We start from the raw sequence: 12,326 nt of genomic DNA, 5'->3' as shown, positions 1-12,326 counted from the left end.
ACCTTCCGGCCAGCCTCCCCCCCCCAGATCAAGTATGTCCGTTTTTTTGGCGGAGTCTATCTGGCAACCCTATACAAGACTGGGTAGGCTATGTCTAAGCCAAGCTTCCAAGCTAATGTCTTAAGGCTTCTAAAGGCAAAGCAGGCCCCAGTCTCACCCAAGCACCCAGAACAGACTGAGTCTTTCAAAGTTGGGTCTTCATAACTCCTGACTATAGCTGTTGTGTATCGGGTTGTAGATCTAGATCTTGTTGTTATAGTAACTGAGTAGGTTACTGGGGTCAGCCCAGCTAGTCTGAGCTTGTGCTAGTGAGTTCTGTGCTATGCAATAAAATGGACACCTGCAACTACTCAAGCTCTCTGCATTTCCACTGATTTCTTCCTATACTGTAAAACACCCCACGACATAACAATAGCCCTGTCTTAACCCCAGACAATCAGCAATCACTCATCACAACAGAGCTACATGAATTCAGTAATAAAGTGGGGAAAAAAAACCAATGGTGCATGAAGGGATTACCAGAATCACTGAAATTCATGGGATAAGTCAGCATTGAAATGATGCCTCTAATGAATTGAAACAATCTTCATGCTTTTTCTCTACAAGGCTTTAAGTTGAAATTTAAAATTAAATTCAAGTATGTACAGGTAAACACAACCCTAATCTTCCTAGATGTATTTTGTCAGCCCTCACCTTTCCCCTTGTGCATTTCTCCAATTACTATGCTGCTGCTTACCTGTTATGAAGCTGATGGTAGAACTGTCACAGCAGCTCAATTCAGGATCTCCCCAAGTCACCATGGTCACCCGAAAGTTGTAATACCAAGCAGGCAATAGATTGGCTATTTTCTGAAAAGGGACAGCAAAAGGCAAGTCACTGCTCAGTAGCAATTTTGTCAAAGGAAAACATGACTGCCACTTGCTATAGATTTACTGCTGTCATAAATGGGTGCAACACTGCTGACTTCAGTGGAACTGAACTCACTTAAATCTGTGGTTAATCTGACCCATTTTTGAACTTTTAGATTTGTAAACTCTTTTGAAAAAAGTAGGGCTAAATTTTGGCTGATGCTTGAATAGACATTTAACTCTTTGCCTGTTTTTCTCTTAGGAAGTATACATTTCAAAAGCTATAATAATATGGACAGATGTCTTGTTGCAAGACAGCTACCCTCCATATAGTCTGTCCCACAAATTCACTTACATTATGATATTGTAGTCACTCTAGGATTGTATGGCTGTACTCCAGTGACTTCACCAATAGGCACAAATTACCATTAATTTGAGTAAAGGTATCAATATATGTAAGTATTTGCAGGATAAAGGCTTTATTTTGTGCATTTCCTGATGATGGCAGTCAAACTGTATACAAACTTGAGGGACCAGGAATATGCTCATGTCCCAATTCTCTCATTGATTTCTAGAGCTGTTTGAAAGTTTTGTGATGGAACAATTTTCTGCCAGAAAATACTGATAAGGCAAAAACAAAATGTTCAAGGGGAACGTGTTGTTTTCAATGCAATTTCAGTTTAAAAAGTGGAATCTCTTGTTTTGACTTTTCTATTTCCAAATGACTTTTTCATTTCAAACTTTATAACATAAATCTCTGCATTTCGGTCATACTCTAAATTTAAGGGGTAATTCAACCCAGAATATTTTAACTACATTTTTATAAAATCAGTGTTTACCTCAATCAAGTCAATTTTTTTCAGGGTTTGCATGATTCTGCAAGATCACAGATGCCAAAAATGGCAATGGTTATAGGGAAATGTCAGGGGCAGTCTTATAATGGTGCATTGTGGGACATTTCTAGTAAATTTTCACAGCTGTAAATTTACAGCTGCACACAACAGTAGGTAATAGTAGTAGTAAATCATCTTAACTTTTGAAGCTTGATATTAAATGTCATTATTTCCAAGATCTCTTGGGTTTTACATTAATTAGGTGTATCAGGATAATGAAAAATTAATTACTCATTAATTTATTTTGCCTTCTAATTTCCTTGGAGGTTTATCTTTTAAATTTACAGTTGCATGCTCAATTCCAGCTAAACCAGTGTTATTACAATGAGTACATGAATGGTGTTATGCATGAGTCACCAATCATTAACGTTTTCAGCAGGAGCAAAAGCTATCGTTATCTGTTTTTTGGCATATTCAAACTTCTTGAACAATTCTCGTTTTCAGCTAAAATTGTCTAGGGTTTTCCTCAGTCCAAAGATAAAGTATGAACAAAATCCTTCTATCCTATCCTGATAGATGTAAAAGTGTAGGTGAGAGAAGGGCACACAGTGTACACTTCACTTCTGCTGAAAGTCTTCAGTCTTGCAAAGACTTAGGCATATGTTTAAGCACAATTGTAGGTTCAGGGCCTTTAAGTCTCTTTTGGCATGCACAGAACTCAAAAAACTAAATATTTCAGATGGCTCACTAACATTATTAATGTTAGTTATGTAGATGGGGCTTTAAGCTATTTCCTCATGGAGATGCTCCAGTTTCAGAAGTTTTTGACCACAGAAATGTGGAAGTGCACAGCTAATTTAGTGGGTGAAAAGTTATTGCTTTAATTCTATTGGGTCAAATTATCTTATCTTGAGCCCAGAACTAAGAAATTAATTTTGCACAGGGAAACCTTGCAGGGACTGAGATGGAATCCTTTGTGAAGTCTTGGAACATCAAATATCCATGGGCTAAAGTGCCATGCCATTGAATCCACCACCACTCCAGTGGAAGGAATGTCCCTCTACTGTCTCCTTACTAAACTCACAGTTAATAATTTGCATGTGCATTAATTTTACAATGGTTTTGTGGCATTCCCTGGACTTACAAAGGGAAATGACTCTTTAATATCATGGAAAATCTCTCTAAGGCATGTGGAAAATGGAATCTGATACTTCTGCTAATCAGTGAACAAAAGCTGAAAAAACATTTTCAGGAGCAAGCACCAAATACACAGGTGTGGGTGATATTCTGTAAGGGTTACTTTACCACTGATGCAGTTAAAGAGACAGTAGCTGCAATTTCATAGTAGGTCGTCCATTCAGAGGTCATCGTAGATGGGTTGAAGTAAAACATTTCTACAACATATTTCCTGAACACCCCCAAAGAAGGCCTGTTCCAACTGAGAATCACAGCTGTAGGCCCCAACGGGTAAAGCATCAAATCTTTTATTCCAGTGGGTACTATAAAATCAGAAACTGGAATTATTCATTTTGTCATTAGCAACTACATACATTTTCACAGTTAGTATTCCTTCCCCTTTAACAGCACTATACACAGAAGTAATAAGTCATAGCATTAGTTCTTAAGTTCTTATAGACTTAAATTTTCAGAAATGATTACAGAAATGGCTCTTCCATTTTGGGTTGCTCAACTTGATATGCCTTGAAGAAGTCTGATTTTCAAAGGGTGTATGTGCTTTGAACTTTTTGAAAATCAGGCTCCTTTGAGATGTCTGAAGGTAGGTACTCAAAAACTGAGGTATTAAAAATCATGATACTTTTGAAAGCATAGACAATAATACTAAATATTTTCCTATTTATTCAACCATTCATGGAAGACATCCAAAACTGCTTGAGAAATATTAGTTAAAACTCAGAGCATTAAAGTGTAGTATCCCTGTTTTATAAATGGTGAAATTGAAACACAGAAAGGTCAACTGATTTGAACAATCTCTCACACAACCAGACTCTGCAACCCTTATTCATGCTGGAAAGCACTTTAGATGTGTACTGCACTAGGACTGCCATCTTAAGTAAGTATTACTCAGTGTGAGTAAAAGTTGAATAATCTAAAGCACTCTGTGTAGGTGCCGAAGCAAAGAATAAAATCCAAAATGTATGAATGCAGTATAGCGCACAAGATCCTCCATTCCCTCAGCAATCTATCCTTTCAGCACCTCAGAATCTGCAGACAGCTTTTTAATGAAACTGACACCGAGGATGAAGAGAACTATTCTTTGTAAGCATTATTCTCTTATTTTTGCTTCAGCCTTACCTACTACTAAACCAAAGCTTTTAAATTAGAATCTGAATGATAAACTTGCCCTTGTTTGAATGTGTTGTAACCAAGTGAAAATTCCGTCACACATTTGATTTCATGAAACACCTAACTCTGCTGCAAAATCCAGATGAAAAGATATGCCTAGAAATGGCATTTTAGCAAGACCTTTCCCTGTATGGGAGCCTAAGCATGGGGGAAGGTGGAGGTTTAAATATGCTTACATCTTCTGTTTGCTTGTTTTTTGTTCAGAGTTTTCAAATAAAAGCAGACATTTGAAAACGTTTAAAGTCTTTATAGTTTAAAAAATTGGCAGACAAAATATTTGTGAAAAACACAGGAAATTACTAAAATTTGGCAAATATTTGATATTTCATTGAAGTTGGCACAAGTTATCTTTAAGTACTTTCCCAAACTTTTCTCCCTCTCTATAAAAATACCTTCCACTCAAATGTATTGATTATTTAATTTGACCTACTGCTTTAGACATTGACCCTGTTTGACAGGGTATATCAACACGGCACTGGCCGAGGAGGGGTTAACCAGGCCTGCTGGGCTGAGAAGGCCCTTTCCCCAGAGCCCTGCAGGGCATGCTCCAACTGCAGACCCAGTATAAAGTCCAGAGGAGCAGCTCAGTTGGGGCTGGCCACCAAAGGGGAAGGAGCTCCTGCCGGAGCACAGGAGCAACCGCCCCCACAAGACCAGCCTCCGGCCATAGCCGCAGCCACGCATGCAGCAGCATTCACTGGCCCAGGTGGTGGACAGGAGTAGGCAGTAGCCAAGGACTAGGAGCAGGAGGCATCCCGGGGCGTTGGTGCACTTTGGGGAGAACTCCCTGCCAAGCCAATGGTGAGAACCACCAACCAATGATAGGGCCCTAGGCTAGGGCCCGGTGGAGAGGGAGGGCCTGGGCTCCCCACCCGCCCTTCCTTGCTTCCCCCCCAGAGAGGGGAGCCATTCAAGCAAACTAAAGACTCAGCTGCTGGGCTATATTTACCCCACCGATGGGAGAGTGATGGACTCGGCCGCTGGGCCATATTTACCCCACCAATGGGGGCATTACAGACTCAGTCACTGAGCCGCACTACCCCGTTGACTGGGGCACGGTGATCTGTGCCCTGGCCCCGACGGCCAGACTAGAGGGACTTTAGAGGGTGAAGCTGATCCACTTGGCCCTCCAGGAGGGATAGGCTGCTCACCCCGTGACACTCTGAAATTGTCAAATGTGACAGACTGCTTGGAATCTGTGGAGCTCTGAGCAGGCCTTAGTTATTTTTGTCATATTTTAGTTTATTTTGTCATTAATTTCTAGTCATCTGCTCTCTTTCAAGTCACACAAGAAGCCAGTGACAGATCAGGAGGAAAAAATCACATCTCCTAATCTCAGTCCAGCATTTTAGCCACTGTGGCAAAGTACATCCTTAAAGGGGCTTTTTCTCAGAAAATCTGGTAGCTTCAAGTTAAGTTTAAAAAACTATGTACAAATCAATGGTTTAATTTCAAAAGTGCGGAACTACTCTTAGCTCCCACTGACAACACTGACTCTATGCTCAGCATCTCTAAAAGGTATATGTATTTAGGTGCCCAAGGATACATATTCGTTCTGAATTTCTAAATATGAGACAATTCCTCTTCTTGTTGGAACAAAAAGCTAATCCTATAAACAAATGGTATCACCTTATACATTTTCCTCTGGCATGTCTCCCCATTCTCAGTAATGGAGTTAAACATCGCATGAAAAAGAATCTATTTTAACCAGCACTAGGGCCCAGCAAATATGTTATACTTCTGAACAGGTTCAAAATATGTCTACATCTGGGGCCAGAAGTGTAACTTCGAGCTGGGGCAGATGTACCTGCACGACCTACCATGCTAAAAATAGCAGTATAGTCATGGTGCACAAGTGGTGGGATATCCCAAGTACAATCCCATCTGGGGTGACAAGTCTGCCCTGCCCCTGTGCAGTCACAACTACAAGAACTAGTGTGGGTACGTTGACCTAATCTAGAAATTACACCTCCTGCTCCACTGTAAGATCACCCTCACAGAGCGAATACATAAGCAATTCAAAACAAAACCCATATAAAGTCAATTTAAATAGTAGAGGTATGGGTTACCAATGGCAAATGTAACAGGATCAGAAGGAGGTCCAACCAATGGGCCTTTACGCAAATAAATCACAACCTGGTACTGGGCACCAGGAACAAGATTTTCAATGATGCTGTTGCTTGAATTCACCTATGAGAAGGGGAAAAAAGAAGGTACAAAGTATTCATCTGGTGAGTAAGAAAGAAAAAAAAAAAAAAAAAGGAGGGCGGACATAGTACCCTCCCAGCTTCATTTCAGTGGCAAAGGACATGATTCTAAACCTACCGAAGTCAATGGTAAATGTTGATTCATTTCGATGGGAACAGGATGGCCAAAGGCTGCGATAGGAATTGTGACTGCTCAGCCCATTGAGCTCACTCACGACTTGACCCAGAAAATGTAACATCCTTTATTACCATAGTATAAGGCAGTGGTGACATGAAGCCACATAGATTGTGTCTATTATATGGTAACAAGACTAGCGCACTATATTCCTCTTGAGTACAGCTCTTGTTTACTTACTGTGGTTTTAATAAACATCTGGGATTACTTTGTGGCCATCTATTTCATCCGCAGCCATGGGAGCTGAAGGCAATGTTATAATACAGTCTAACCGCATGAGAATCAGAGTGCCAGCTAATTGTCTTCATGGGTCAGAACGGAATTACCATTCCCTGCCCCTCAAGTGCAAAATTAGCTAGGGTCCTTATGGATTCCCCACTCCCTCCCCGCAGTTTGAAGTATCAGGTACTGAAGCATCAGGTGCTGGTCAGTGCCAGAGATGGGATGCTATCTAGAGGACGGATACAGTCTGACTCGGTATGATAAATCTTATATTCTCAAGAATCAGCTATTCATAAATATACAGAGCAGTCTTGGGAAAAGTTATCTTTTCCTACAGCTTTTCAGTGAATTGGGGAAAGGTGGTTTTTTCACCAACAGTCTTAGTGCAATTTCTAACAATCTGCATTACTAGCATGAACTTGTGGAGGCAGCTGTCTGAGTGAGCCCTGCTTTATTACAGTGCATGTGGACATGCTAGTGCAGCTTTTATTTATAGGCAAAGGGAGAAGGAATGGGTGTACCCTGTACCAAGTCTTCTTTCCACTTGCCAGCGAGAATCCAAACAATTGGCTATCAATAACAGAGGTAAGAGAACCTAGCTGAGTTCTGGTTAGAGGTGGACAAACGTTAGCAAAAATAACTGTAAAAGCAACACAAATTCATAAGCATGTAACGTTGCTTGTGGAGTGACGGATAAAATATTGCTTCTTGCACAATCCAGTGAGCAGAATTATAACGAGGTTTTCTGGATTTGTTTCTTTTTCTTACTGTATTTGAGGAGTCTATTTTCTGCCCCTTACCTCAGTGCAATAATGCTTTTCAAGCCTTTGACTCTGTTTTTGTTTCTGGCAGGTCAGCGACACAACAGACACTATCGTGTTGTTGCTGCTACTGTCTTGTGAAGATGTCCAGGACATTAAGGCAGTGGTGGAGCTTAGCACAGTCACACTCACATGCTGGGGCTTTTCTGTCAGTTCTTCAATCCATTCCCCTGTGGGACCTGAAACATTGACAGAGAAGAAAAGGTAAGGCAGACTACACGCTAGGCTTTACCCTGTGCTTTTAGAGGGCCTGAATTTGTGCCTTTTAAAACATTCTGCTGTAATGTGTTACCTGCTGGTTCATGCTAGTGAAAGGTACTGAACTGACAGCCCTTTACATCCACAGACCAGGGACAGGACAACAGCAGCAGCAGCAGCTCCCTACAGAGCCCCATCAGTAAGATTCACTACTATACTGCAATGTAGTTTGGTCTCCAGGCTGTCAGCTCTTGGTCTCTGGTGCTGAGAGGGCCCATTAGTGCCCTCAATAGGGAGTAGGCAATAGGGAATTTTGTGACATGGAACCTTGGATATGACTAATGGGACTAAGATCATCAATTCATTTCACTATTTGTAGGTCAGCACAGAAAGGAGAACTCTCACCAGGATTTCTATGTGGTCACCGAATGTGTGTGGGGGTTGCAGCTCTTATCCTAAACCCAGGAGCTTGACCAGTGTCTATGCTGGAACTGCAGTACTGCCTCATGTCCTGCCCACAGGTTGTGAGAGTGTATTTCACTTTCCATCTTCTGTACATGTCACGGCACAAAGCCCAATTAGCTAGACAAAATAGAAGGATGGGAGGGAGAGGAAATTTTTCCCCCTGTGCTTTTTGTGAATATCTCAGTCTTGGCAGGCCCCCAGAAAGGTTTACAAAATCCACATCAAATACTAAAACTTGAGTCTTTTAGGATTTATAGGACAAAAAAAGAGAGATCATAGTAAAGCTCTGTGCCATCTTTCCAAACAAAATGAAACAGCATTTGTTCCTCAGTGCATACATTTATATATATGCATTGCAATACAATGCAATTAAACGGAAATGTATATACCTAGGAACAAAGCATGTAGGTGATATTTACAGAACAGGGAACTCTATGCAGGGAAGCAGTGAGTTTGGAAGTCATGGTGGATATGAGTTCCTAGTGTGATGCTCTGGCCAAAAGAGTGAATGCCAACCTGATATGCATAAATAAGGCAATCTTGTGTAGGAATTGAGAGCTTATTTTACTTCTATATTGAGAATGTTGCTGGAGCACTGCTTACATTTCTGGCGCCAATAATTTAAAAACAGCGTTGATAAATTAAAGAGGATTCAGGAAAGAGCCATGAGAAAAATTAAAGGATTAGAGCATACCCCTAACAGTGAGTCCAGGAGCTCAATCTATTTATCTTAAGAAAAAAAAATAAAGGAGTGACTGGATTACTTATAAGAACCTATATGGGAACAAATATTTAATAAAGGGCTCTTCAGTCAAATGGAGAAAGTTATAACATCAGTCAATGGCTGAAATTGAAGCTAGCCAAATTCAGATGGAAAAATAAGGTGTACATTTTTAATGGTAAGGATAATTAACTATTGGAAAAATGTAATAAGGATTGTGGCGGAGTCTCCGTCACTAACAATTTTAACATCAAGATTGGACTTTTTGCTCAAAGATCTGCTCTAGGAATTATTTTGGAGAAGTGATATTGTTTGTGATATACAGAAAGTTAAACTAGATTTTCATAATGGTCCCTTCCAGCATTAGAATAATATATGAATTACAAAACTCCACCTTGTGCATTTCATATAACATATAAATATTTATTACATTAGTGTATCATATGGGTAACATACTGTGTACACAACTGGCCAAATTCTCATACTGGGTATAGCTCTATTTACATGTTGCATCTCTCATCCTGTAGAACACCAACCCTGACTAGAGGAAATTATAATTTATTAGGGATTAAACTCTATTGTATTTAGCAAGAATAAATAAAATTAATTTATCTCCAACTTTGAGGAGGAGGGTTGGAAATGGGATAGTATTGTCCTGTATTATTACAATCAAATTTAAAATACATATATTCAAATCCATTTCATTTATGGTATACGACTCTGATGTTATGTAGTATCTACTACTAACTAGTACTTGCGTGTGTGTGGGGGGAGAATCATAGGATGGTGATATTGTGAGAAAAGAGGTATTGTCTTGCATCAGATGTCCCACTCTTCTACTTAGGATTTCTGAAACTTAAAAAAATACAAAACATTCATGTTGGGGCAGCCATTTGGCATAGATGCATAGGTAAAAGTTTGAAAAAGTTATAAGCAACTGAAAATGGGATTATAATGGAAAGAATTAGGCAATTTTAATTATGGGGGATGCTGCCAACTCCACCTATGATATCTAGCTATAGTATTTGGTGACTAGGCAGGTGCCATATTCTATAGCTAGGCTGCAAACATTCCTTCTTATATGAATAGGATTCTGTAGACTGCATTTTACACGTTTATTTTGTTTGTTAAGCAATGTTCCTCTTTCTTTCTTTGAGGAGTTATAGAGGAATCTCATTGCACTTGTGTTTGTAAATATGAATTTGGTCCTCACACATGTGAGAGTCTGAAATCACCCACCTGTGCCTCACATATTGATCTAGCTGCCGGTTGTGATCTAGATTTATGTTATACTGTATTATTTCACATGGATTGCACTGTTTTATTAAACCTATAGTTTAAAAAACCCTCAGATTCCTAAAAGTAAATCATCACATTGTTTTCCTACTACAGGTTGGCCTGGTCCGGCACCCTTGGGACCTGACTGGTCCCAGATAAGGGATATTTCTGGACCTGGGGAGGTCATTTCAGCACACATCCTCACTGGCTTCCTGGATCCCCCCAAAGCCCAACTAAGCTGGACATCAGCTCCTGGCTCCCTCGCAGCCCAACTACGCCATGCTCCAGTTCCCTGCTCCTCACCCTTTGCAGGACAGCTGAGATGCCCCAGCCCCCCTCGAAGCCCAACTGAGCCATGCACAGGTTCCCAGGCCACCACCGCCCTGCAGTGTACCTGGAACATGATCCTGGAACATAAATAGTTGTGCTGGACCATGGATGTTATCGGATCAGAGAATCCCCATTTTTAGAGGTGTAACCTGCACAGAATTTTGCAGGTTGGTCCTATCTTTCATTCTGTCTTTAGGAATGGAAAGGACCATGTTCCTCTGAGTTTCTTAGGTTACATCTACACTGCAGAGCTATTTCAGGATACTGGAGGTATCCCAGAATAGCTATTCCACGTCTTAAGAGCAAGCCTGTTATATCAAAATATAATGGGCTCACTATTCCAGCATCCCTGTAAACCTCATTGCATGAGGGATAAAGGATGTTTTGGAATTGAGCTTTATTTTGAAATTTGGTGCTGTATAGACAGCGCCAAATTTCAAATTTCAAAATAAGATCGAAATAAGCTATGCAATTTGCCTAGTGCAAATCACGTAGCTTATTTCAAGGTAAGGGTGCTATGTAGATGCATCCTTATTGAACAGCTGTCAATGAACCAACTACATACCTACCAAACATTTCTTAACACAGGCAAGATTGAAGGATAAAGGCCCAAGAGGGCAGGTCTGCTTACCTGGTTTTGATGTATCTTGTTCCCTGCCATATGAAAATTAATGGACACCAGGTTCTGTTGGGAATGTTGTAGGTTGCAAAAGTGTCTACTACTTTGATGAATAACCTCATTCAGTGTTTCATTTGTCACACCTTTTGTACCGTTAAAGATGCACTGTATGGAGGAAATCAGCATTTAGATACTTACTGATGTAAAAACTAAGTGTTTTGGCTGATTGACTTCTCCGAATTTCACAAGATCCAGCGGAACTAAAGGTTGTCACAGATAACTTATATTTCCCTGGTTCTTTCAGTTCAGCAATAAATTCGTGAGTATCCTCACCTACAGTCAAAGATTCTGTGGAGTTCTCTAAATCAGAGAAGAAAAAGAAATGTGAATGAATTGAAATTTGAGAAGACCCTGGCTACCGAGGAACTGATTTATGTTGGATATGCTAATATTGCCTCTGCTACAGGATGAAAAGGTATAGAAGAGGACTGGATTTATGCAGGTAGTTTTATTCCCTGGCTGTCAGCCCATGAGTAAGTAATGACCAAGGCTGATTTATAGGTATAAAGTAATAATAGACCATGATCAAAATTTCATTCAGTAACACTGATAAAGTAAGATTTCCATGACACTGAAAGTGAAAAAACAGCATCATGAGAAAGAAAAAGGTTTACTATTCTTTTCTCCTCTCCCCTTTTTGTTCTGAAAATTTCTCCTGCCTCAAATAGCAGAAAGTGTAATAAAACTGGCAGTCAGAAAGGGACGGTTAAAAATCATCTTGAGAAGTGTATGAAAAGTCTGTAGCACAGATTACTACATTGTTGTTTTATGGTCCATTAAAAGCCTGCCCCATATCCCTCTAGCCACCTTTGAACACCGTACAGAATATGGTTTTCAGCTTTCTATTTGGAGAAAAACTTTTGCCTGAACACAGCTTCTCTCTCTCTCGCTCTCTTTTACTGAAGGTTCCATAGGAAAACTTCTCCACAGGTAGCGATAGCTAGATGATGCAATAGAGCTTTTTAATCACTAAATTCTATGGGCTTGATTCTCTTCTCATATCAGCAGTAAAGATGTAGAGCAACTACATAAAAACCAGTGGAGTAACTTTTACACCAGTGTAAAACTAGTGTGAAACAAGAAAATTGAGTCCCGTGATCCCCTTCCTCTGCCCCCAACCTCCAGATTTTAATCACTTAGGGCTTGTATATTACTCTATTGCAATATAAGCGAGTGTGGGAATTT

The 12,326-nt window shown here is 40.1% G+C and overlaps 1 protein-coding gene across 2 annotated transcripts in view; it reads right to left on the bottom strand.

Annotated features, from left to right (window-relative positions):
- The window catches only part of PTPRO (protein tyrosine phosphatase receptor type O), a 227,806-nt gene that overhangs the window by 64,980 nt on the left and 150,500 nt on the right, over positions 1-12,326 (bottom strand). For both annotated transcript variants that reach the window (XM_006130258.3, XM_006130259.3), the window contains exons 6-10: positions 11,280-11,441; positions 7,450-7,649; positions 6,115-6,235; positions 2,987-3,180; positions 737-848 (exon numbers count right to left, since the gene is read on the bottom strand). In XM_006130258.3, the coding sequence (XP_006130320.3) occupies positions 737-848; positions 2,987-3,180; positions 6,115-6,235; positions 7,450-7,649; positions 11,280-11,441 (789 nt within the window). The remainder of the gene's footprint in view (positions 1-736; positions 849-2,986; positions 3,181-6,114; positions 6,236-7,449; positions 7,650-11,279; positions 11,442-12,326) is intronic.

This window comes from Pelodiscus sinensis, chromosome 1, assembly GCF_052426305.1.
Source record: "Pelodiscus sinensis isolate ZL-2025 chromosome 1, ASM5242630v1, whole genome shotgun sequence".
Lineage (NCBI taxonomy): Eukaryota > Metazoa > Chordata > Testudines > Trionychidae > Pelodiscus > Pelodiscus sinensis.
Note: the sequence above shows the minus strand (reverse complement) of the source record. Positions and strands in the feature narration are given on the sequence as shown.